Source organism: Marmota monax, unplaced genomic scaffold, assembly GCF_021218885.2.
Source record: "Marmota monax isolate L192 unplaced genomic scaffold, Marmota_monax_Labrador192_F-V1.1 WCK01_AAM20220418_F8-fsc00269, whole genome shotgun sequence".
Taxonomy (NCBI): domain Eukaryota; kingdom Metazoa; phylum Chordata; class Mammalia; order Rodentia; family Sciuridae; genus Marmota; species Marmota monax.
The window spans coordinates 293,936-320,002 of record NW_026694072.1 but is presented as its reverse complement, the minus strand read 5'-3'; the positions used below and the strand labels follow the sequence as shown (position 1 = coordinate 320,002).

The 26,067-nt window shown below is 51.2% G+C and overlaps 1 protein-coding gene across 1 annotated transcript; it reads right to left on the bottom strand.

Annotated features, from left to right (window-relative positions):
* Nucleotides 1-291: 291 nt before the first annotated feature.
* On the bottom strand, nucleotides 292-24,777 carry Gltp (glycolipid transfer protein). Its single transcript, XM_046464300.2, has 5 exons — nucleotides 24,579-24,777; nucleotides 7,633-7,691; nucleotides 6,407-6,540; nucleotides 3,356-3,506; nucleotides 292-1,463 (listed from the first exon to the last, which is right to left on the bottom strand). The coding sequence occupies exons 1-5, from the start codon at nucleotides 24,679-24,681 to the stop codon at nucleotides 1,281-1,283; spliced, it is 630 nt and encodes a 209-aa protein (XP_046320256.1). The 5' UTR covers nucleotides 24,682-24,777; the 3' UTR covers nucleotides 292-1,280.
* Between the last annotated feature and the right edge of the window lie 1,290 nt (nucleotides 24,778-26,067).

The window sequence follows — 26,067 nt, the reverse complement described above, 5'->3', positions numbered from 1 at the left end:
GTAGCAGGGTCCCAGTTGTAATCTCTGATGCAAAAAATGAATGAACCACGGATTGCTGAGTGCAGTGGCGCATGCCTGTCATCCCAGAGGCTTGGGAGGCTGAGGTGGGAGGGTCCTGGGTTCGAAGCCAGCCTCAGCAACTTAGCAAGGTCCCTAAGCAACTTAGCAAGACCCTGTCTCTAAATAAAAATAAAAAGGACTGGGGGTGTGGCTCAGTGGTTAAGCGACCCCTGGGTTCAATCCCTGGTACTAAACAAATAAACAACAACAAAAACTGAAACAACACACAGATGTGATTCCAAAATAGACATTTGTTTATTAAGGATCATTTAGTTTCTGCATACAAATCACCAATTGTTCCTCATTGGGTTTTTAAAAACACACCACTTGTTCTGGGGTTGCTTCGTTTGCCCCCACTTTAAAAAATAGAGTTCTTTTTAGCGCCAAAAAGGACAGTTAAGGCAGCAGGGTGTTTCCTGGGTCTCAAGGGCTGGAGGGCTCCCATCTCCCCCTCCAGAAATTCATGTGGTAGGTAGTTTCTCAGGTTGGAAAACCTGTCCCTGAAGAAAATCATCGTGCAGAAGAATGCAAATACAGTCATCTGTGGTCAACTGTGTGCCCAACAGCTTGAAAAGAAACACCCTCTTGGTCATCAAAGACTTGCTGGTTGGTTTCGGCTACTTAAAAAAAAAAAAAAAAAAAAAACCCAAAACTGTCTGGCAGAAAGAAGCCAGTCAGAGAGCAGGGTTCCTAGTGACGAGCTGTGACGTCGCTGCACACACCACACAAGTACACACACCAGTTTGCTTTTTGAAACAACCCAGTAGGGACCCTGCATAATTTCCTATCAACTCTTCATGGTCCTTAAAATACCCATAGCTTGGTTCAGCATCATCCTCCAAGGACACCTGCTTCTCTATAAAGAGAGGCATCCACCCTCCCCCGAGAGCTGTGCTCCTGGTGGGGAAAGAACCAAAAACCAAAAACCCTAGGACTTGACTGATTAGAACGGTTAATGGATTTTTTCACACTGATGCAGGGGTCCAGAGGGTCTACCTGCGGTGAAATCCAGAGGAGATTTGGAAGGAGGATCATTGCTTATTGCTTCATTAGAATAGACCCCCCCCCCAAAAAAAATGACTTTTAAAAGCAGGGCCGACGCCTGCAGGCCCCAGCTGGGCTGGGGGGCTCTGAGGGCCCAGCCGGCCCGCAGCTTGATTCACAGTGATGGGGTGGCCGGTGGCCGGTGGCGCTGGCCGGCGGCCATGGGCGGGCGCGGCCTACACCTTGTAGTTGAGCTCGGCATTCATCTTGGTGTACATCTCGTAGATGACGTCGATGGTGGCCGTGTAGTTGACCAGGAAGAGGCGGATCTTCTCCAGGCACTCCTCCTCTGTCACGTTCTGCCCCTTGGAGAGGGCCTTCAGGAAGTCCGACTTGTAGGGTGCTGCGTACAGTGCGGCCTTGAGTGGGCAAGAGGGGCACCGGGTTAGTGAGGCACAGCCGGGACCCCAGGCCCGCGCTGAGATCTGGCCGGGCTTCCCCAGGTCCATGCGGGGCAGGGTCTGTGCTGTCTGTGGTGTTGGGAGGGAAAGGAAAAGGGAGGTGTGTTTTCCCTTCTACCCCCGTGAGGGACAGCAGGAAGGACACCAACTAGGGGGACGGACAGACAGACCTGGACGCACACTCCAGCTTGTGCCGCCGACTAGCTGTGAGCCTTGAGCAAGTTACTTAGCCTCTCTGAGCCTCAGTTTCCTTGTCTGTAAAGTGGGGATAATAATGGCATCCACCTGAGTCACTTCAGTAAAGATGAGGGAGATTATGTGAAGTGCTGGGCAAAGCACCAGGCACAGGGGCTGGCGCTGGGCACACACGAGCTTGTGGGTTGCATGCTCTGGAAAAGGGGAACAGCTTCTTGGGGAAGCCCACTGAGTGGGCACAGGCTGCTAATCCAGGCTGCAGTCTTTCTTTTATCCCCAGCGGGTGACACTACCCCAAATTTCAGGACTTAGAAAGTGCACTTGAAAAGCACTGAGAAGTCAGGAGCAGTGGCACACGCCTGTGATCCCAGTGACTCGGGAGGCTGAGGCAGGAGGATCCTGAGTTCAAGGCCAGCCTCAGCAACTTAGCCAGGCCCTAAGCAACTTAGCAAGACCCTGTCTCAATGTAAAAAATTTTAAAAGGGTCAGGGATATAGCCGAGCGTAGAGCAGCCCTGGGTTCAATCCCCAGTACTAGAGAAATTTTAAAAAATAATAAAAAATAAAAAATATGAGGGTACTGAACTCCAGGACTCCCAGCCCCATTTTAGTTGTTTTTAAGAGCTGCCTGGCTGTGTGGCCTAGCTTGGCCTCAGACTCCTGGGCTCAAGTCATATTCTGCTTAGCCTCCTGAGTGGCTGGGAATGCGAGTGTGAGCCACCACACCAGTCCCCACTCCTGCACCGTGGGCTAGGACTTGACTTATGGGAGCCCCTGTGTCCTGGAGCACCGGGGGCTGCAGTCACAGGCAGCTTTCTGAGCCAGGCATGCAGGCCACTTGTACTCTGTGGCGACAGGGCACTGAGGGGAGGGTGGTCTCTCAGGGTGCCCCTGGGAACTGGCCCTGTCCCAAGCCATACCAAGGGGGCTGTGCCAGAGGTGACATTTCCTGCCCCGTGACTGGCGCTTCCTGGCTGGACCTGGCCTGGCTCCTGACCCAACTGCTCTCAGCATGTGCCTCATGGGGACGAGACTGGCCACCACACCCTGGTTTTGTGGCAGTGAGGATGAACAGGCAGTTGAACTGGGGCAGGAAGCTAGCCACGGCAGGCTGCAAGTCCTCGCTGAGTGAGACCGAGGGTCAGCAAGAGGCAGGTGGCCAGCAGCAGCCTGCAGGGGACATTCCCCCAGTGGGCGTCTCTGCCTGGTAACCCCAGGGACCCTCCGCTAGCCAGGCTGGCGCTGGAGCTCTGGTTCCAGGAGCCCTATCAACATCACCCCAACGCAGGCCACCAAGAACCCCGTGGGCCAGTGTCCTTCCAGCAGATGCCTCAATGGGGACAGGGGTTGTTGCTCCCTCCTTTCCAGGGTTGGGAATCCAGATGGAATCTGGGGGGCTGTGAGGCCAGGCCACCCGCAGTCCCTAGGGGCTCTGCTGAGGTTCCCCAGTCAGGCCGCACAGGCACGGCACCTGTAAATGCCACTGCCCAGGGCCATGAGCAGGGCTGGCCAAGTGGGCGGGAAGGGACCCTCAGTGCAGCAGCTTGCCCCAGAGAGGACACCCCAAGGGGCTAGCGCAGGCCCCCAAGGGAAGCCTGGGGAGTGGAGCTGCAGTGGGTGGCCCTCCCGGCTCCCCAGCCCTGGAGGGTGGCTCACCTGGAAGATCTTCTGCACAATCCAGCCGTGGTACTTCTTGAGGGCCATCTCGTAGGCCTTGGTGGCATTGACGCGGATGAGGTTGGGGTGGTTCTCGTCCCGCTCGCCATCACAGATGCTCTGGAGGAAGACCTGGATGAAGCGAAGGCCTCTGTGGCCCAGAGAGGGTGGCTCTTTAGGACCCGTGTCCACAGCCAGCGCTCCCTGCCATGGTGGGGCTCCTGCATCTGAGTTAGGCACCTCCTGTGAGCCACGTGTTCATGGGGCACTGCCCTCAGCCAAGCCTCACTCCTGCCATGAGGACGTGGCTGCCAGGTGCAGCCTGGTCCCTCCCGAGCACCTTGCCTGGCTGTGAGACAACCAGGGGTGGGTCTGGGCCTGCTTTCTCCGTGTCCATGTCCACGTGACCTCTCACAGGTTGGCACATGCCAGGCAGCTGTCAGGGCCTGTGGGTGAAGCCACAGTGCTGGCCCTCAGAGGGAACACGTCAGGGGGGCTGCAGAGCCCAGCCCCCACCCCTGGGCTCGCTTCTACCTTACTGCCCCTGGGACCCTTCTGAACCTGCCACACTGCACGACAGCTGCCCAGCCCCTGCTCCCGTCACGTCTGCGTGATTCAGTAGCCACAACAGATCCTCCTCAGAGTCAGGAGAAAGGAGTACCAGTCCCTTAGTGTCTCAATTCCTGCCCCGCACCCCATCCCCCAGGAGGCTGAGTGGGGCGCCATTAGCCACTTCACAGATAGCTCTGAGGTTCCTCCAAAAGGCTCCTAAGCCAGGACCCTCCCAGCCTGCGTCACCCCCAGCTGGGCTCCTGCCTCTGCTGTCCCTCACTGTGCCAGTAGGTCCCCAGATGGGCCACTCCACTCCCTCCCTGCAGGATGGTGGGGGTCAGCTAGAGTGCAGGGCCCTTACAGGGCAGGAGTGCTGGGTTTGGGCACCGAAGAGACCCTCACTCCTCACCCTTGAGGTGAGGCGGACCCTCCATGTTCAGCCCAGAGCCCACCAGGGATCGGCCTGGAGCCTGGAGCTGAGGATAGCTCAGTTGTGGCCTGCCCTGGACAGAAGTTGCTCTGGAGCCCTGGATCCCCCTCCCCTGGCAATGAGGATGGTATCCCCTGAAGCCCCCCTGACCCACTGTGACTACTCCTGCCCCCGGGAGGCTCAAGACCCCCCCTAGGCTTGTGTCCCTACCCAATCTGTCTGGGCTTTTCAGGCTCTGGCCTCACACCCACCCAGAGGCCTGTGTGCCAGGTCTGCGGGGATCCAGAGGCACCCTGGCTCCCTGCCCTTCCCTCAGCAAGGCTGTGCCCTCCTCCGTGGGACCCTCCTACCCAGCCTGGGAGACTCCACGTGGCTCCGTCCTCCAGGAAGCACCCCCTGCCCTGTCTCTGATACTCTGCTGCTCGGATCTGCCCGCCATTGACTCCCCCAGACAGCGATGCCAAAGGAGGCCGTAGAACGTGCCTGGTTCACCCTCTTGGCCTGCTGGTGACCACCAGCGCCCCTTGGCCTGGCCTAGCTCATATCTAACAATCGGGACATCTCTAGCAGCTTGCTCCTCCCCAGAAACCACAGCACCTGTGAGGTGGATGGGCCCGAGTCTCTAGTGACCAAGGCAGGCAGCCTGGCAGGGCCACTTCCTGAAATGTGCCATAGGGTGCTGACTGCAGACCTGCTCCTGCCCAGCTTCACCCTCCCCGCTGCATTTCACCAAGACGACGGTGTGATGGCGCTGGGGGTGGCAGGAGGGCTCCAGGGGACCAGTGGAAAGAATGGGGCAGGCTCCCTCCCAGCTCTTGGTCCAGGCCTCCAAGGGAGGGCAACCCTGGGGACACCTGTGGGGCCAGGAATGGGCCTCTGGCCTCATAGCCACTGCTGGTACTGCACAGGTATAGGAGAATTCTGGAGACCCAGTTGGTTCAAAGCACAGTGTCTGCAGGCCCCGGTCCAGAGGATGCCCATGTGCAAATCAGACAGAAATCCTTCTATTCAAGGCTGTTGTTTCTCGTGAGTGTGGTGGTGAGTGCCATGATCCCAGCGACTCAGGAGGCTGGAGCAGGATGATCCAAGTCCCAGGCCAGCCTGGACAGCTTGTTTTTGGTACTGGGAATGGGACCCAGGGGTACTTAACCACTAAGTGACATTCCTGGCCCTTTTTAAAATTTTTTATTTTGAGACAGGGTCTCACTAAGTTGCTTAGGACCTTGCTAAGTTGCTGAGGCTGGCTTTGAACTTGTGATCCTCTTGCCTCAGCCTCCTGAGTCACTAGAATCACAGGTGCATGCCACTGTGCCCCAGCTGGCCTGGGCAACTTAACAAGCCCATCTCAAAACAACAACAACAACAACAAAAGGTGGAGGGGAGGGGGTAGAGCTCAGCGGTAGAGCACCCTGGGTTTAATCCCTAGGATATCCCCCGCCACACAAACACGGCTGTTATTTCTGTCAAGAAACTAATATAGAAACCCACCTTGTGCATTATGTGACCAACCGTGAACAGGACACCTCTGTGTGGTGCACAATTTGCAACTGTGCTTGGAAGATCTGGGTGTGCGACTTGGCCTCCAAATGTCCCTGGAGCCTCCTCCACGACATGGGGAGACAGCACACCTAACCCACAGCCTATAAAACTCAACCCGAGTAGGAAGAGCTTAGCCCAGTGCGCGAGGACGGAAGAGACACTTGCTATTCTGCTCTAGGGACTAGAACAAGGATGTGTCTCCACTGGACAGGCTCTGGCCCTTGGGAGGCTTTTTCTTGGCCATTAATAAGCATCACACGGGCTGGGTTGTGGCTCAGCGGTAAAGCACTTGCCTAGCACGGGCAAGGCCCTGGGTTCGATCCTCACCACCACATAAAAATAAATAAGTAAAATAAAAGTATTGTGTCCAACTACAACTAAAAAATAAAATGTAAAAAAAAATTTTAAAAGTCTTTCAACTTAAAAAAAATAAGCATCCCACTAGAAGGGGGTGTGGACCCCACGCGGTGTGGCAGGGCTTCCCCCCTGCACAGGACCGAGCCCTGGGCCCGCCTCTGCCCCGCCATCACCTTTTCAGCCACATCAGTGCCAGCGTGGCCCCCACTTTGGGCCATTCTGCTCCATACATTTCCTTCTCCACCTCCAGGATGTTCTGCAGGGTCCGGAACTTGGCTGGGTTGGTGTCATACACGGCTTTGATTTTCTGAAATGGAACACAGGGGGTTTTCCACTCGGAAAAGCTGCTCACAGCCAGCCATGCTGCTGCTGGGAGGAGTGCCTGTGGGAGCGGCGTGACTCCGGCACCAACTCCCCCGGGCGCTCCCGTCTACTGCGTGCGGTCTGCATTCCAGGCAGAGTCTCATGTGGTCCAGTGGCAACCCTGAAGTTCATCAGTATCCCAATCTGCAGATGAGGACACTGAGGCTCAGAGAGGGCCAGTGACATGCCCAAGGCCACACAGTATGCAGGTGGAGCAGGCTCCAGCTTGCCTGGCGCTAGAGTCCACCTCCTCCAACCACCACTGACCCTGCCCCAGACACCAGGTGCTTCAAGTTCACTTCTGTGAGACAGTAGACAGTAGACATGGGCTCGCAGGATTCTGAACTGGAGCCAGGTCGGGCTGGGTGGGAATCCCAGCTCTGCCGCTTTCTTTTTTTTTTTTGGTACCAGGGATTGAGCCCAGGGGCATTTACCCACTGAGACACATCCCCAGCCCTTTCTTATATTTTATTTAGAGACAGGGCCTCACTAAGTTGCTGAGGCTGGCTTTGAACTCATGATCCTCCTGCCTCAGCCTCCCAAGCTGCTGGAATTGCCATCACGCCCAGCTGTCGCTTTCTAAGTGACCTTGAGTGAGCCTTTGACTCCTAACCCTCAGCTTGCTCATTTGTCAGAAGTCCTCAAAGGGCCACTGGGATGAAGAAATGAGTTCACGTGGTAAGCCCCAAGACTGTGTGGGCCCTGAGTGGACCCTCGAGGGGAGGGGGTCTGTAGCTGGGGGATGGCACCAGAAGGCCCAGGGCCAGTGCCACCTGTGGACTTTGGCATTGACTTGTTTGGTGGAGGTGGCAATATCCTCCTGCCTGAGCCCTGCCCAGCTGCCGCTAGGTGGCGCTATTACAGAGGAGGACCAGGAACTTCAGGCTCCAGTGCATGATCCTGGGGCCAAGCCTGTCTTCCATGACAGCCTGTCCCTGAGCTGGGGAGCCTGCAGCTGGGAGCAGGGTGCCGGCAACGGGAGCAGGTTTAGATTACTGTGGGCGCTGTAGCTGCAGCTGCCAGGCCAAGTACATACCGTGATGTTGCCACTTATGTCTGCCTTGATGGGTGTAAACACGGGGGACCCAAGGCAATCTGGGGGGAAAAACGACAAGAGAGATTTAGATTCCCAACAGGGTGATGTCCAGGACCGCTGTGGGCCACAGAGGAGTGGAGGTCTGAGGAGAGGCCACCGTGTTTAGGGGCAGGCAGAGCTGTTCACAGGAATCAGAGATGTTCTTGGACAAGTCCATCTGGGGAGTGCTGGGACCAGGTAAGACCAGGTCACGAGAGCAGGACTTTTCAGAGCCTTTAAATGGAGGCTGAAGGGCTCAGAAGCACATCCTTCGTCCACCCCACTCTGCCTCGCCCAGCACCTCCCACTAGAACTTTCTGCCATCCGGGCCCCGTTCTGCTGCACTGTCCAGCGTGGCACCCACATGACTTGGGCTTGACTCAGCTCTGCACACACTAGGGGGCAGGGCACATCCCCTCAGCTTTCTGAGCCCACATTTCCTGTCTAGCAGGTGACACAACAGACCCCAGGGACTCGATGACTTGAAGCACCTGATGCGCACTTCGTCCCCCTAGAAGCGCCCTGTGCTTCCCAGCAGGCTTCTGGCTCTTCCTGGCAGAGCCTGGCCCAGCAGGCGACCCCGCCAAGCTCATGGAACACAGATCTGTGAACTGCTGCCTGCCTCCCCTTCTCCCCCATCCCCGGGCAGGCCGTCACAGGGCCAGGGCCAGGACACAGGTCAAAGAACCCTACAGAGGGCAGCGCAGGGAGGACCCATGGGGCCCACAGGTTCTTCTCCACAAGGCTCAACACAGACCTTGCCCTTGGGCCTGACGCAGGCAGCTGCATGTCTTCTCCACCTATCGCCAGGCTGACACACAGCCGGGGACCAAGGCCCCCGAGCAGGACAGAGGTGGGTGTCAAACTATGGGCAGGACCCTCAATACAGGTACCAACTGACCTCCTGGGTGGGGCTGGGGAAAGTACTTCTGCAGGCCAATTCCAGCCAAGGTGACCCAGCACACCTGGCTGGCCATCTGGAATGTTCTAATTGCACCTGTGAAAGAAGGTGCGTTGAGAGGCCAGCTGTGGATGCTTTAAATGAAACACCCTGTCATGAGGGCTAGGGTGCCAACGGATGGTGCTGGAATTGTCAGCCGGCCACTCCTCAGCTGAGCACATCTCCTTGCCTCTGTGTTTCTCTGTCTCCTAGTGCATCAAAGGGGGCGACTACAGTGCTTATTTCATAGGGTTGTCATAGGAATTAAAAATAGTGCGTCAGCTGGGACGGGGCTCAGTGGTGGAGCCCATGCTTAGCATGTGCAAGGCCCTGGGGTTCCATCCTTGGCATGAGTGTGCATGTGTGAGCTGTGTCACACACTACGTATATGTAAATAAATAACACATCAAACACCCTGAGGGCTCCGTGAGGTGAACCCTGGATAAATGGGCTTTAATCATTTTCATGACTTCATATCATCATGACCAGAGTCAGGATCCTTAGTCCAGGGGCAAAGCTGCCCACCAAGGGCCACGCCAGCACCTCCCCTAGGTGGCCACATCAGAGGGCGGAATTCTCAGTGGCAGAATGCTTGCCTAGCCCATGGGAAGCCTGAGTTCCATCCCCAGCACTGTGAACAAACAAGACATAGGGCAGAGGCTGCTCAGGTGCTGTGCTGGGGGTTCAGGCCGCGGGCCGCCTGCCAAGGGCTCTATGCAGTAACCGCTCCATCCCACCCTTCATCCCAGCCTGAAGCACCACTGAACTCGTCCTGGGTCATGCAATCTGTTAGTCCCAGGAGACGCTCCCTCCTTAACAATTCGAGAGAGCCGGGATTTTCTTTCCTCTGCTAGTGAATCTTGATAGTGCGGCCGGGGATCACCAATTCTAACTCGCATGCCTGTCATCCTAGCAGCTCGGGAGGCTGAGGTAGGAGGATTGCAAGTTCAAAGTCAGCTTTAGCCACTCAGGGAGGCCCTCAGCAACTCGGCGAGAGCCTGTCTTGATATAAAAAATCACTTGTCCAAAGATTCGCAGGGGACTCATGGTTGGCCGGAGGAATGCACAGACAGGTGCAGCAAATTATGGTAGAACCTAGGGCTGGGGATGTAGCTCAGGGTCAGAGCCCTTGTCTAGCATGCTCAAGGCCCTGGGTTCAATCCCAAGTACCATAAATAATAAATAAAATCTAAAATTATGGCAGAATCTAGGTGGTAAGTGTATGAATATTCACTGTGAAATTCTTTCACCTTTGCTGGATGCTTGAAATTTTTTCATAGAAAGTATTGGAAATGAAGATCAGGTTTGGGGCTTTCTGCTCAAAGTCACACTTCTTTCTTCTATATTTTTCTTGCAAGTGCCTTTCACCATCCAGCGATCATAGTTACACGTGCAATGCTTTGCTTACCGCTGTCTTGCCCACCATACAGAGCTCTGAGAGGGCGGGCACCAGATTGCCTGCTGGGCCTGGCACCCAGCTCAGTCAGTGACCCCACCAGGTGCGTGGATGATGTCTGTGCAGTGAACGAGGGAAGGACTGTGGGAAATGTGGAACCTACCAGGCTATTCCCTGCGAGGCGCCTTAGACCCCTCCCCCCCAGATGGTGAAGGACTCATGAAGGTGGGGACCTCAGTTTCCCTGCCTGTAACAGGAGGACCTTGCAAGACATCCCAGACGCTCTGAGGAGGTGGCATCCCTAGGTCAAGCCAGTGCTCGGAGCCAGGCTGTGATTGCTGACACTGCCCCAGGCTGATCTACCGCAGTTTTCAAATGCCAAGACTGGAAACCAGGGCTTGGGGACAGGGCAGCAGCAATCAAGGGGGTGGCTTCTTAGCTATTCTCAATGACTCAGGTTGCTCCACGTTAGATGCAGAAAAAAATGTTCTCAGCATCCTGGTCTTTGAAAAATGGCTTTGGTGCCCTTCTGGTGGCCCTGCCCTGATGGCAGGGAGAAAGGCTTTTTGTCTGGGGTTCTCCTGACAGTGCGCTCCGAGGGTCACGGGGCCGCTGTGGTCAGCAGGAGCCGGGACCTGACAGTAGGCCTTATTGTGTGGTGGCGGGGCCCAGGACCAGGGCTGCTCAGCTGTGGGGGAAGGACGGCCATGCTGAAGGGCACTTCTGAGGCTGGGGACCCGCAGAGGCAGAGAGGGGGTTGAGACAGACCTCAGCAGAGAAGAGGGGGAGGGTAGGGGCTGGGAATGGGTCCCCAGCATCCACAGGAAGGGGCCACACACAGAGGGGACCGCGGGCAGGAGCGGCGCTCCCCTGCACATCTCCAGCTCCGCGGTCTCCACGCATGCGCAGTGGGCAATGGTCACCGCAAGCATCCCTAAGTGGCTTCTGGTGATCAGAAGACAAGGGCGTGGTGCCCTACAGCCAGCCAGTCATGGGCTCAAAACCTGACTCTGGTGTGGCTTTGGCCAAATGACTTGACCCTCTGGGCTCCGGCCCTTCACTTCCTATCGCCCAGAAGTGCTGCCCAAAGGGCACCAAGCCCAGAGAATCCAACTGACTTGCTCAGGGCCACACAGGAGCACCAGGAACTCGGACCCATTACAGAGCCAAGGCTGCTTCCAGTACACCCTCGTCTTTCTTTCTAGAGTGCTCCCATCTGCTTGTGTAACACTCGTGAAAAAGAAAAGAAGTCTCACAGACATCAGAGAAGGGTTTAATTCCCAAGCAACAGTGGCTTTTTGGACAGGTTGAACTTGGTGCTGCTCAGACAGAGCAGGGCATACTTCTAGTGCGTCCTGCAGCCTTACCTTTCCAACAGAAAGCAGCCTGCCACAAAATGACCTTTCTTGTTTTACCAGTTTTTAAGTTACCCTAAACTTGTTTTAATCGTTGTTAGCAAACAAGCTCCTTAAAACGTCACCAGAACCTGTCTGCCTGGAGGGAGGGAGGGAGGGAGGGAGGGGGCTGGGCTGGTTTTCTAGTTCATCATCCTACCTGGGGCGAGGGTGGGGAGGTCGTCACCAGCCAGGTATGATCCCACCATCTTATTTTGTGGAACCAGCTCAGATGGGCACAGATTCTAATACAGTAAAGATGGGGTTATCGGCAACACCTGGCCAATGGCCCCTGCTTTTTGGTGGACATATTTTTTTCCTCCTAAGCATGCTACTTAATGCTGAAGGTATAAGGAAAAGACCAATAAATTTGATTATAAAATAAAGACTATGAGGCAGGGGGAATCCTACCACTAATCAAAGCCAGACAGTAAACCCGGTCGGGAGGTAGCATCTGTGTAACAAATAGAACAGATAAAAAGCCATTATTCCTAGTGTGCAAAGTGGTCTTACAAATTCATAAGGAAAAAAATATAGAACAATGAGTAATTCACAGAAGAAATGAAAAAGATGCTTAATCTCAATAATAAAAAAGAAAAATTAAAACAGGGTAATATTTTTCATCTACCATATATATATATATATATTTTTTTGTACTGGGTCTTTAATCCAAGGGCACTTTACTGCTAAGTTACATCCCCAGTCTTTTTATTTTGAGACAGGGTCTTGCTAAGTTGCTTAGGGCCTCGATACATCACCAAGGCTGGCCTCGAACTTTCAATCCTCCTGCATCAGCCTCCTGAGTTGTGGAAAGACAGGCATGTGGCATGGTGCCTGGCTCATCTACCAAATAACTTTATGAATGTACCAACCTTCTCTGTTCACCTGTTCTGGATGGAATTTGTCAAAATATAACACAAATGTCCCTGCTTTCATATAACAGTGTTTGTAACTTTCTTTTTCTATTCTTTCTTCCTTTCTTTTTTCTTTTTTTGGTATTAGGGATTGAACCCAGGGGCGTTTAACCACTGAGCCACATCCCCGGTCCTTTTGATGTTTTATTTTGAGACAGGGTCTTGCTAAGTTGCTTAGGGCCCAAGTTTGCTGAGGCTGGTTTTGAACTTGGGATTCTCCTGCCTCAGGAGCTTGGGATTTCCCGAGTATCTGGGATTTTTCGGCCTGCATCATGGCACCCAGCCTCTTTGGGTACTTTTAAAATCTTCTCCTGATGGTTGGGGGCTATTCCACCTGCTCTGTGTGCAGCGCTTCTATTCTGATAGATACTTGAAAGACAAATAGCCCACAGTGTCAGAATCACCTGCAGAATAGGAGACAGACACCCAGGAATCCAGGGGAAGGACTTGTGCATGATGTCCAGGACTACTCTGGCTGCCCAGGGGCCATTCAGGGCTTCCTGCCTGGGTCTCTGCCACAGTTCAGATGGGTGACACTGCCCAGAAAGCAGAATTCCCCATAAGCTAACAGTTACCAAATGCCACCTGGAATCAGACTCATTTCCTTTTTTTCTAGCCTTGGCAGAGTTGGAAAGTACAGTTCTTGTGCTCTGAGCGAGGCCACAGTGCAGCTGCGGGTCCAGCCCTCTGGCAGAGCGCTTGCCTAGCACATTTGAGGCCCTGGGGTCCTGCCTGGGTTCCTGCCCTGCAAAAACAAACCCACCAAACAAAACCACTGCCAGCACATATGTGGAAATTTCCATCCAAGCTGCCCACAGTGTGGCTTCCTCTTTTATAACAGGTGAGACCCCCCCTGCTGGGCAGCAAGGTGCCAGAGCTGCCCGGCCCTGGCCCACCCTCTCACTGGATCTCAGGAGTGATTGCCATTGAGAAACAGATGCACAGTTTTTGAGATGCACCGTGTGACTCAGGATGGGAACACACCTAACCCCAACCCATAAATGCTTATTTCGAAAAAGGAGGAGCGAGAGGCCTGTGTTGCAATGTCCCCAGGTGTGGGAGGCTCCAATCCACACTCAGTTGCTTTTTTTTTTCATAGCTGGATAATAAAGTTCAGTTGTTAAAGACACAGGGCAGATTAACTTTACAGGCTCTGGGTTACAAGGATCGTAATAGGAGGCTCTCAAATTCCAGCTGATGGAGATGAATCATTTATCAATTTCAGGGTAGGGGTTGTCCAGGCTCAGGTCACAGTAAGGCCTGTTTTGAAGGATAAGAACCCTGGAAATGTCCATGTTCCTAAAACTGGTTTGTGCTTGAATTTTACTGTTTAAAAACGTGTTTATAAAACCCTTCACAATATTGCTTTTAAAAGTCACCCCAGGTGGGGCTGGGGTTGGGGCTCAGTGGTAGAGCACTCACCTTGCATGTGTGAGGCACTGGGTTCGATTCTCAGCACCACATATAAATAAATGAATAAAATAAAGGTCCATCAACAACTAAAAATAAAATATTAAAAAAAAAGGCACCCCATGACATGCTAAATCTTTGTCTACAATGACCGACTTTTTTGGCAAAAACCAGCCATGAACTGGGAATGCAACTGGGAAAATCCCTTCTACTTGCTGTGTGGCTTGGCAGAAATTAGTTAACCTCTCTAAGCCACAGTTCCCTCGTTTGTAAAACAAGGCTGACAATGACCTTACCTCACAGGGTTGTTGTGAGGTTTAAATGAGTTTTTATAGTAAAGGGCTTAGCACAGTTTCTGGAACCCAGTAAATACTCAATAAAAACAAGATATTATTATTTATGCTTATTATTATACATTATGTCATCAGCTTCATCCTTCCCAAAGGTAAAGCTTCTCTTTAGGGAGGGAATCCAGAAGACAATGAGTAAGAAATCAAAGGAGGGCTGGGGGTGCAGCTCAGCCGCCATAGAACCTGTCTCACATGCACAAGGCCCTGGGCTCAACCCCCAGCACCAGAAAGAAAGAAACAAACAAACCAAAGGTGACGTAGCTAGCGTTAAAGAGCTGGCCTAGCATGTCCCAAGCCTGGGTTCAGTTCCCAGCACTGCATTAGAAAAAAGGAAAGAAAGAAGGAGAAAGTGGAGGAGAAGGGAAAGGAAGGAGGAGGGGGAGACGGATTGACTGATAAGGGCGAAGTCACCCGTCATAAAATCATGACTTCAGGTGTATTCAGACCATTAAAAAGGGATTTCAGAAGGGACTGAAGTAAGGAACTTGGAGGAACAACAAAGCAGAGAACAAATCACTTTAGCGGGGAAGTTTGAGTTGCTGCTATCTGCCTGGGCGGACATGGAGGTTTTATAGGACCCTGGAGAGGGCGGTCCACAGAAAGGACTTTGAAATGCTCAGATACAGTTAACACTCCATCCAAAAAAGAAAAAAAGACCTTGATACAAGTAACACTGTAAGAATGTAACAAAAGGACTCCCCATCCATCCACCCAGGCCATTCCCAAGCTTAAACAATGAAACCCAAGCCATCATTTCCATTCTAATTAGCCCGTTGAAATAAGCACATTGTCTTGCGGGGCCAGGCCTCCTATCTGGTTCCTCCCCCACAAACCCAGCAGACAGGCGACAGGCCCTGTTCTGCCCCAGAAGCCTTCCCCTATCCTCCTGTGTCCTGATACAGGGCTGGTCTCCCTGTCACGGGCTGGACCTGCTTCAAAGCCCCCAGGCCCCTTCTAGTGTCATCAAATCCCCTGCCTCTCTGAACCTGTTTCCTCTTCTGCAAAATGGTGCCAGTTCCTCATATTTCTTTTTCTTTTTTCCCTTCTCAGCTGCAGATGGACACAACACCTTTATTTTATTTTATTGATTTATTTTTATGTGGTGTTGAAGATGGAACCCAGGGCCTCACCCATGCTAGGTGAGCACTCTACCCCTGAGCCCCAACCCAGCCCTCCTCATATTTCTTAAGGTCCTTGATCTTGGGAGCCACTGGAAATAGGGGCCACACTCGCTGACCAGGGGTCCTGCAGCAGATGTTACCAAGCTCTTTGTCATGCATTCTTCCCATTCCTTTTCAGCCAGACAACAGCTGGCCACCTACACTCTGCAGGGCTCTGCCACACGCACTGCTAGGTCCCCACAGGGCCTGACTTCTGCCCCCAAGGGAGTCATCATGGGGCGCGGAGAAGGGGCAGATGCTCTGCAGACCAGAATGGAAGCCAGATTTCCTTCCTGCCTTTCACTGGGTTCCCTCTAGCAGCAGAGGCTGGACCTCGGGCCTTGACCCCAAGGCCAGGCTTCCTGGAATGCAGAAAGACCTAACCCCATCATCAAGGGACACAATAGGTGTGCACAGTTGGTCTGCACGCTGCGCTGGCCTCCCCGTGTTGTGGAGGAGAATGCTGCAGAAATTCCCAGCATGGAGCGGCCAGTGGCAGGCCTGAGCCCTGACAGCCGGTCACAAGACTCAGAGGTGGCTCCTTTTTTGCAGATCCCTGTTTCCCAAGGGCTGTGTGCAAGAGGTCCAGTTTCTAGGGTGACTGGCCTACCTGTCACCCTAGAAAGAGGGGGTGGGTCCAGGCCTTCAGCACCAACACCATCTGTGATGCCACCTCCATGGACCCCCTGGGGGGTCTCTGCTGTAGGCTGGTTGGGGGAACGCTTGTGCCTGAACGCACAGTTTCAGTCCCACGAAACCAAGGTCAGGCTGGCTCAGCTGGATGTGAACGTCCACGTTTCTCTCCACTCAACTGTCCAGCATGCTCAGGGCATGGATATCAAAGAAAAGTAGATTCAAAATGACTTTTCCCCTGAGCGCAAAAACAGCCACACAGAGGCTGTTAGGTGGATTGACAGGAAAACATATCTGGGTCAGCAGTGGCTCCCTCCCGGCTTGCTGAGTGGACTCAGGCCAGGTAAGATCATGAGTGTGCACCACCAGCACCCTGCAGGTGCTCCTCAAGGTCCTGGAGCCTCACCAATCGCGCCCTTGCAAATGCACCTGGAACCGATGCCAGGAGGCCGGAGGCAGTTCCTGAACTGTGCAAACCATCACACAAAGTGTCTGACTGACCTGGTCTCTCCGCAAGGGTCCCTCCCAGGCCATAGTCCACGTCGCCTTCCTCTAGAACCCAGCTAGTTCCTCTAGAACTCAACCACCACGGGCACTAACCTGCTGTTCTGGGAAGGTGAATATGATTTCACTTGACTGTCTTGGGCTATTCTATACAACGATAAAACTCAATGTATATTTGCATTAACATAAAAAATAACAAAACAGTTGGGCATGGTGGTGCACGCCTGTAATCCCAGAGGCTCAGAGGCTCCGGCAGTAGGGTTGCAAGTTCAAAGCCAACCTCAGCAAAAGCAAGGCACTAAGCAACTCAGAGAGACCCTGCCCCTAAATAAAGTACAAAAAAGGATTGGGGATGTGGCTCAGAGGCCGAGTGCCTTGAGTTCAATCCCTGGTAACCGCCCCCCACCAAAAAAAAAATAAAAACAAAAAACAAAGCATATCAGGGATGTGGTGGTGAACCTGAGTTTCAGAAGTGCTTATTGCAATAGGGGCAGCTTCTTACAGGACAAGGGGTAATAAGGGGCTGCTTCCCAGGCAAGAAATGGTGCTGGGAAAACTGGAAATCCATATGCAGCAAAATGAAATTAAACCACTATTTCTCACATGCACAAAACTCAACTCGAAGCGGATCAAGGAACTAGGAATTAGACCAGAGACCCTGCACCTAATAGAAGAAAAAGTAGGCCCAAATCTTCATTGTGTCAGATTAGGTCCCGACTTCCTTAATCAGACTCCTAAAGCGCAAGAAATAAAATCAAGAATTGATAAATGGGATGGAGGGCTGGGGTGGTAGCTCAGTGGTAGAGCACTTGCCTAGCATATGTGAGGCCCCGGGTTTGATTCTCAGCACCACATATAAGTAAATAAAATAAAGGTCCATTGACCATTAAAACTATTTAAAAAAATAAGTAGAATAAATGGGATGGATTCAAACTAAAAAGCTTCTTCTCAGAAGAGGAGAACATCTTTACTACACGCACCTCAGATAGAGCACTTAATCTCCAGGATATATAATGAACTCAAAAAACTTAACACCAAAAATAAATAAATAAATAAATAACCCAATCAATAAATGGGCTAAGAAACTGTGAATAGACACTTCTCAGAAGATGATTAACAAATATATGAAAAAATGTTCAACTTCTCTAGCAATTAGAGAAATGCAAATCAAAACTACTCTAAGATTTCATCTTCTCCAGTCAGAATGGCAATTATCAAGAACACAGGTAGGGCTGGGACGTAGCTCAGTTGGTAGAGTGCTTGCCTCGCATGCACAAGGCCCTGGGTTCAGTCCCCAGTACCACACACACACACACACACACACACACACACACACACACAACGAATACAAGCAATAACAACTGTTGGTGGGGATGTGGGGGAAAAGGTACACTCATACATTGCCGGTGGCACTGGCACTGCAGATTGGTGCGACCACTAGGGAAAGCAGTTTGGAGATTCCATGTCCCAATTAAAGGAAAGCTGACCTGTTTGGGACTCCTTCCACAAAGGGACTTCCACACCTCCGCCATTCCTGTTTGCATTCAAATAAACAGGAGTTGCAGACCCAGACAGGCAGGCTGCCAGCCTCAGAGGAAATGCGCATATCTGCTCTGGCTCCCAGGCCACTTGCCATGTGGCAAAGTTACCATGGTGCCAGCAGAGTCCCGGATTTCCACAGCAGCCAAGCAGCCTGGAGAGAAGCCAGGACAACAGGCAGGGCTTGGCAAGAGCACTACACGAGGAGTCAGAAGGCCGAATCCAAGCCTGGTTATGCAGACGCTCACTGGCTGTGTGGCCGTGGGCAAGTCACCTTGACTCTCTGGCTTAAGAGTTTTAGGGCAGCAAGAGAGGAAAATAACTCTGAGTTTCTAGGTTGCCACACACACATATCCCCCACCCCATGAAGTAAGCATTGAACCAAAAATTATAGCAAACCAATCTCTTTGGGCTCACTCTAAGACTATTTAATGAGTGCCACATACCTGTATAGTTGGATTTTTAAAAAAATTATATATATATATATATATATATATATAAAATTGTTGATGAACCTTTATTTTATTCATTTATTTATTTGCAGTGCTGAGACTCAATAGGCAAGTGCTCTACCCCTGAGCCACAACCCCAGCCCCTCTATGACTGAATTCTATGGACATCCAATTTAATTATGCTAGGAGGCATTAATGAAGAAAAATCATGCCTAGAATTTGGATCTCAAGAACTGAAATAATCCAATAATCTAATCAGTAAATAGACAGATGGTTTACACAGATACTTCTTAAAAGAAAAAAGTACAAATGACTAATAAATATATGAAAAAAGGTTCAACATTCTTAGCAACGAGGGAAATGCAAGTCAACACTGCCCTGAGATTCCATCTCCCTCTGGTCAGGATGGCAGCCATCAAGAAAAACAACAAATGCTGAAGAGGATGTGGGGGAAAGGAACTCTCATCCATTACTGGTGGGACTGCAAATCAGTACAACCACTTTGGAAAGCAGTGTGGAGATTCCTGAAAAACTAGGAAAGGAGCCTCCGTATGACCAGCGATGCCACTCTTTGGTATTTATCCCAAAGAACTAAACCAACATGCTAGAGCAACACATGCATCCTACCGCTTACAGAAGAGCGATTTACAACAGCCAATCAGGTTATGAAACCAACCTAGGTGTCTGTCAGCAGACAAGTGGATGAAGAAAATGTGGTGTATACACACCACGGAGTTTTACTCAGCTATAAAGGGCAATGAAATTCTGTCATTTGAGGTCAATGGATGGAACTAGAGACCATCATGCTAAGTGAAATAAGCCAGACTCAGAAAGCCAAGGGTCAGATGTTTCCTCTCCTATGTGAAAGCTAGAGAGAGGAATAAAAAGGGGACATCATAAAAATATAAAGAAGACCAGTTATGACAAACAAAAATATTTCCAGGAGGGGAGGGAAAGACAAAATCTACCAAAGTGTGCCATGTCCATTTATGAACCCGTCGTAATGAATCCTGCTCCTGTGTATGATTATAACACACTAATTTAAAATAATAATAATAGACGGGAGACAGTAAGTAGAACAAAGAGATCAGGAAGAGGGAGGAGGGGAAGAAAAGGGGAAGTACAGGAAGCCAGACAGATGAGACTGCTATGTGCATGCATGGACATGGTATCATGAATCCCACCGTTATGTAGAGTTATAATGCACCAATAAAAATAGAAAAAAGAAATGGCATTATACACGTCTAATGATTCTTGGATATAAAAGAATAAAAGAGGGGGAAAAAAGAACAGAGAGTGGGGGAAATCTCTGCTCTTCCACCTCTGGTCTCTCCCCTAGATGGTGAGAGCAAATGCAGTCATCTCCCGCACCAACTCTGATCTGGAGTGGTTGCTGAGGAGGATGCTGAGGCTGGGTGAAGCTCAGAGGAAGAGAGCTTGTCCGGAATGACACCAGACTGCAGGAAAAGAAAAAGAAAGATGCCAAGGCTTCGTCTAAGCTCAAAGGGGAAAACGGTATCATGACTGATTAATAATTCTAGCATGAAGACAGGCTATAAAAGGGGTTATATATTTTAATTCAGTCACGTGTTTTAATTTAATCATGTGTTTTAATTTGGAAAGAGAATGGAAAAGCAGTTTCAGCAGAAATCTAGAAGAATGGGAATGGAACCAAAGGTCTTCATTCAGCAAATGTGTTAGCTTGCCAAGTGCTGGCCCCGAGGAACTCAAGTCACAGAATGGGATGGCTTCTGCGAGTCCGGGAGGTCAGGGAAGGCTTTCTGGGTGAACTGACCACTGAGCTAATTCCTTAAGGGTACGTGGAACCCAGCCAGGTGACAGGTGGGCTAGGAGTGGAACTGGGCCCCGACAGAAGGACCGACGAAGGGAAAGCCCCAGAGACATCAGCACAGTGCCACTGTGGGCCTTAGGGAGCCACCGAGGCTGCTAGGCAGGGAGTGACAAGACCAAATGGCATCAGTCTCCCTGCCTCTGCCCTCCAAGTGTTAATGCTCTAGAACAACCACATGATTGACCTAAAAAATGAGAAAGTCAGCCTTGCAAACTGATCAGTTAGGTGAGATCTGATTACTGGGTCAAGGTAGAAGCTGGACAAATGGCTGGCCTCTAAGAGAATGTAGTAAAACTTGTACAACTCAAGAGATCCGAGCTAGAGATACGCAGGAAGGACAAGCCCCAAATGACGATGCTCTAAATCAGAAGAGCAGAGGCTGATCTGCAGCCCACACCCACTGAGGCAGGAAGAATCAGTATTCGTCAAGCCAAGCGATTGTGTCGTAAACCACACCTGGCAAAGACTGAAGGGATGTGGCTGCTCCAACAGGTTAAAGCCTCCCCACTCTTGGATGCAGTAATTTCACTTCGAAAAATGAGAATCAGGGCTAGGGTTGTGGCTCAGTGGCAGAGCACTTGCCTGGCATGTGTGAGGCATTGGGTTCAATCTTCAGCACCACATAAAAATAAATAAATAAAAATTAAAGGTATTGTGTCCATCTACACCTAAAGAAATTATACACACACATACACACACACACACACACACACGATGAAAAACATCTTTTAACAGTTCTTAAGAACTGTGGAAAAGCATAACCCACAAAGATGTTCATTGCAGCATTGTTTACTAGATTAAAAAATATAAAACAATGTGAATGTCCTATACTAGGGGATTGGTTGAATAAATCATGGCCACATGGAATCCTAAGCAGCTATGAAAAATGATGACTGACATGAAAAGATGGTCACGTTGTTTCATTAGATATAAAAATAGGTTATACATATTTTCAAAGATGAATGAGTCTGGAAGGAAAATACTCTAAAATGCCAGCAGTCTCTCTTTAAAAACCTTATTTCACATGGTACTACCATATGATCCAGCTACACCACTCCTAAGTATGTATCCTAAGGAATTAAAGTCATCAAACTATAGTGAGACACGTTTATAGCAGCACAATTCACAATAGCCAAATGCGGAGCCAGCCTAGGTGTCCATCAAAAGATGGATGGAAAGAGAAACTCTGGTGTACATACACAATGGAGTTTTTGTTCAGCCATAAAGAAAAATAAAATTATGTCATTTGCAAGAAAATGGATGGAACTAGAGACCATTATGTTAAATGAAACAAGTCAATCTTAGGTCAAGGGCCATAGGTTTTCTCTCATATGTGGGAGCTAGAGAGGAATAAGGAAAAGAAAGGTAGAAGCAGATCTCATAAAAATTAAATCAGTAAAGGAAAGGGACCAGGGGGTGGGAGGTGGAGAGGGAGGGGTGAGTTCTGGGGAGTGATATTGATCAAATTATATTATTATATGTGTGCGTGTATGAATATGTAACAACAAATCCCATCAGTATGCACAATTACAGTGCACCAAAAAAAAAAAAAAGTGGGAAAAGAAAAAAAAAGTCAACCCCTTATTTCAGAAGGTTGTGATAGGATTAACTAATCAATAAATGACAGACATGATTTGTTTGTGCTCGATTTTCCTTCAATTAACAGATCTTCCTTGCAGAATTGAATACTTTTTAAAAACAGTTTGGGGCCCTTTGTGGTTTACATCTGTATCTAGAGTGACAGTTCTCCACCGGGGATGACTCTGGTTCCCTCGAGATAGTTTTGGTTGTCACAACTTCAGGGAGAGGTCTGGACGGCTGCTCAACATCTCACCATGAACACGACAGCCCCACCACCAACAACAATAATCTGGCCCCCAAAGTGGGCAGTGCCATCGTGGAGACCCTCTGATTGGGAGGTAACCACACAGCAGTGTTTTTCAGACTCCTCACATCCACCGCTCTATTCCTGCTCCAACTAAGAGAGATCTGTACCACTCAGCTCATCCAGGTGGCCAGACGTTCCCTGGATCTAGGCAAAGCCCTGCATTAGGGCTGACAGCAGATCTCAATGGAACCCTGAGCCCTGGAGAGAACCTTTCTGAGACCTGTGTCTTAAATCCACGTGAGAACGTTGGTCCCCAGAAGCAGCATAATAGTTCAAAATGGATTATCACTGCTTCTTCTTCAAGAGCACTAAACGTTATCCTCCTGGGTGGACAGTAAGCAGCTCTGGTGGGTACAGTGCCCTGTAGTGGTTAACACTTTGTGGGCAAAACCCACTGAGGCTTCTGTCCACAGCTGTGGGGACAGCCAGAGTCACAACAAAGACAACAATCCTTTGAGACCAGGGAAAGGGAGGTAGAGATGCTCTTCTGTCCTGCCTCCAGCTGCTGCCTGCCCCTTTCCTCCCAAACTAGCCAGACAATTGTATCCAAAAAAGGTGCCCCTACATGCAGAACCCACAGGTGTGCAACCTTGTTGAAGAAGAGGAAGGAACAGGATCCTAGCCCGCCTCACCATGCTGAGATTTAGGGCTGGATCATTCCTTGTGGTGGGAACTGTTCTGTGCCCTGTAGGAGGTTCAACGGTACCCCTGTAGCACCCACAGCATCCAGTAACACTCCTGAGTTAAGACAAACAAAAATATTTCCAGACATTGCCAGATGTCCCCTAAGGGGAAAAATCATCCTCAAAATCTGGCTTAAACAGATTCTGAATCCTCCAGGGTAAGCTAGCTCTGACCTGCAAATATTCAGAGGACACAACTATCACAAAAATAAACAACTCCTCAAGGCTCAAACCAGTTAGCTCCCAAGCCGCTGCCTGGAGATGCAGTATTACCTCAAGCTAAGATACAGATAATAAGGAAGTTTTGACCATTCGACAGTACTAACTGAGCACCTATTATGTACCAGGTACTGTTCTGGGCACTGGGGACACGGCAGTGGATGTAAAAGACTGAGACTCTGCTCTCAGGTTGTTTACCCAGATCTGAGAATCAAAAAAGCCAGGTAAGTGCGCTGGCCCGATTAATTACCTGCTATGAGAAGGAACCAAAATTACTTCCAGGAACTTAGAGACACATAATTATTCCTCACACAAGGAGCAGTTTGGCCTCTGTGCTTTACACACACCCTCACTTACTCCTCATGGCTAGCCTAGGAGACTGGCATCCTCATTTCACAGATGGGGATGCTGAGGTTCACAAGGCTAGGAGGAAACCAGGAATACAAATCTGCATAACCACCCCTGTGGGAAGTAGTGCCCACAATAAGCCCTGACCACCCATGGGGGGCAAGGTAAGAGGCTGCCCTGGGTGCCAAATCTCTTCAGTCCAAATTAGTCTGAAGGTTTTGCCTCCTTGTAGATTTCAGGCTGGACTCTGCCCTGGAGGCTGGTATCTTCCTGTAAGGATACCAAGTGAATCAGCAGGGCAGGCACTGGGAGAGTCCCCATGGAAGAGAAGAAAGCAGAGGCTCGGGTTGCACCCTTTACTGGGAATGAAAGGCAAAGGGCAGGAGCAGATGCTATTAGCTTCTAGTTCCCGGTTTCCATCCAGGGCCTGTGCTGGGGGGAAGTGAGGGAAGGAACGAGGGTCTACAACTGGCTTAGGGACCACCTCCATCATGATATAAGGAGAAGGTTCTTCCTCTTTTAGAGCCCAAAATGAGGAAGGGATTTGTCTGACATCACCCCATAATCCAGCAACCACTTTCCCAGCCCTGTGCTGAATGGAGGAAACACTTTAGGTGCTTTCCCCTAGAAAAAGGCCCAGAGTTTTGAAACTCCATCTTCAAATTCTCCTCTCCCCCGCTCCCTGCCCTGCCCTGCCCCACCCTTGAAGGTGGGGTGGAGGTCTTTGGAATGAGGGAATTCTGAGGGAAAGGTGCACAGGTCCCACAGGAAGAGGCTGAAGAGAGGGGATTATGCATTTTAAAGGGAGGAGTTGAGAACCATTCTAAAGGGGAAGAAAGATGGGGGAGGGACGAAGGGATTGGGGGCTGCAAGAGTAAAGGATGCGTGGGGGCAGATGGAGGAGGGAGCCCACAGAGCAGAGGTGCCTGAGTTAGGGGAACCTGGGAAAGATGGACAGCTGAGGACAGGGAAGGACTGAGATGCATCTGAAGGACAGGGAGGAATGTCGGGTGTCTGGGGTGCATGGAAAGAGATGGGGTCTGTGACATGTCAGGAGAGATGATTTAGGAGCAGTCTGGGAGAGGGAGAACTGGGGATGCTTGGAAGGAAAGGGGATGGCGGAGGTAGAAGGCAGGACTCGGGATGCCCTGGGTATGCTCGGCGGCAAAGATTCAGGTGTGTCTGGGAGCGCTCTGAGCCAGCTCCCACCCTCACCCCGGCTCACCGAAGAAGGGCGGCAGGTGGGACACCGCCTCCAGGAAGGGCCCCGTCTCTATCTGCTTGTCCGCGGGCAGCGGCTTCAGCAGGTGCTCCGCCAGCAGCGCCATTTCGGGGTCGAGGCCCGCGGTGATGCCCCAGCCGGCGCCGCGGGCGTCCACGCCGCCCCCCGGGCCGCCGCCGTCAGCGCCGGGGCCGTCACTGCCGCCTGCCGCAGGCTCCGGGGACGCCAGTGTCGCCACTTCCGCCCGCGCCGCGCCCTCGTAGCCGAGCGCTCAGCGCCGCCCGCCGGCGGAGCGACTAAGCTGCCCGGCTCGCCGCCCCGCCCCTCCCACAAACGTCCAATCCGCGCTCGCCGCCGCGCCCGCCCGTCCAATCCGCGCTTGCCTCCGAGGAACTCCGGGCCGCCATTGGCCGGGAGGCGGGGCAGCATGGAAGCGCGGGACTCGCGGGTCCTGGTCCGCCCAGGTGAGCCGCTCCCCGGTGAGACTTTCCCAGGTGTGCCTCCCGCTAGGCTCCTCAATCCTGGCTGGGGCCGGCTCGGGCAGGGGCCTCTCTCGCAATCCACCCACTTTCCTGGTCACAGTCCAACTCACAGCTAGTGCTCCTCAGGACCTCCTGCTTCTCCCCAAAATAGGGCCCGTCCTCCAAACAGCGGCTGATGACCTTATTGGATACTCCTGGGGGTATGTGGTTCTTTTTAGCTATTACCAGTGGAGACTCTTGACTGCTGGGTTCTTCATTTTCAATGACTTTACACCTGTTGGATGATGCTAAGGTCACAAGCTACCTCCGCCCCTTCCCAACAGATTCCTGTTTCCCCAAATCCGGAGTCCAGTCTCATCTCAAAAGTCTGATGTTATCTGTTGGACTCAGCTCAGTTTATTCCTTAACCTGATTAGGCGCTTTCCCCCTCAAGCTAACATTGATCACCCAACAGCCCAAGGTCTATGCTTCTTAGAACCTGGGTCAGAAATCATCTCGACTGCAATCCACTAAGATGTTCATGTCCTAAAACTCATTGCACACCTTATCCAAGAATCCCAACACACCATTGTTGGATGAATTTATTCATTCCAGAATAAATATTCATCGCACCCCCAACTATGTGTAATATACTGTAATAGGCATTGAGGATAAATTGATGAACAATATATAAAAATCCCTGCCCTTTTGGAGCTGGCATTGTAGTTGGGGATACAGTACAATTCAATATGCAAATAAGTAAGTCAATTTCAGACACCAGTGAGTACAAGTGAAGAAAACAAAACGATGTGGAATAACAGGATGATTAAAGGGTACAGGCTGGGTTAGGACATAGGTCTGTAGGTGCAGTACCTCTGAAGAGGTGACATTTGAGCTGAGACCTAAAGGAGAAGTAGGAAGTAGCCAGGCCAAACACCATGGGAGGTTTTGCATGAGCAAAAACCTTAAGGTGACAAAAGATCTTGGTGTGTACAATGGACCAGAGAGAACAGGGGAGGGGAGAGCCAGGG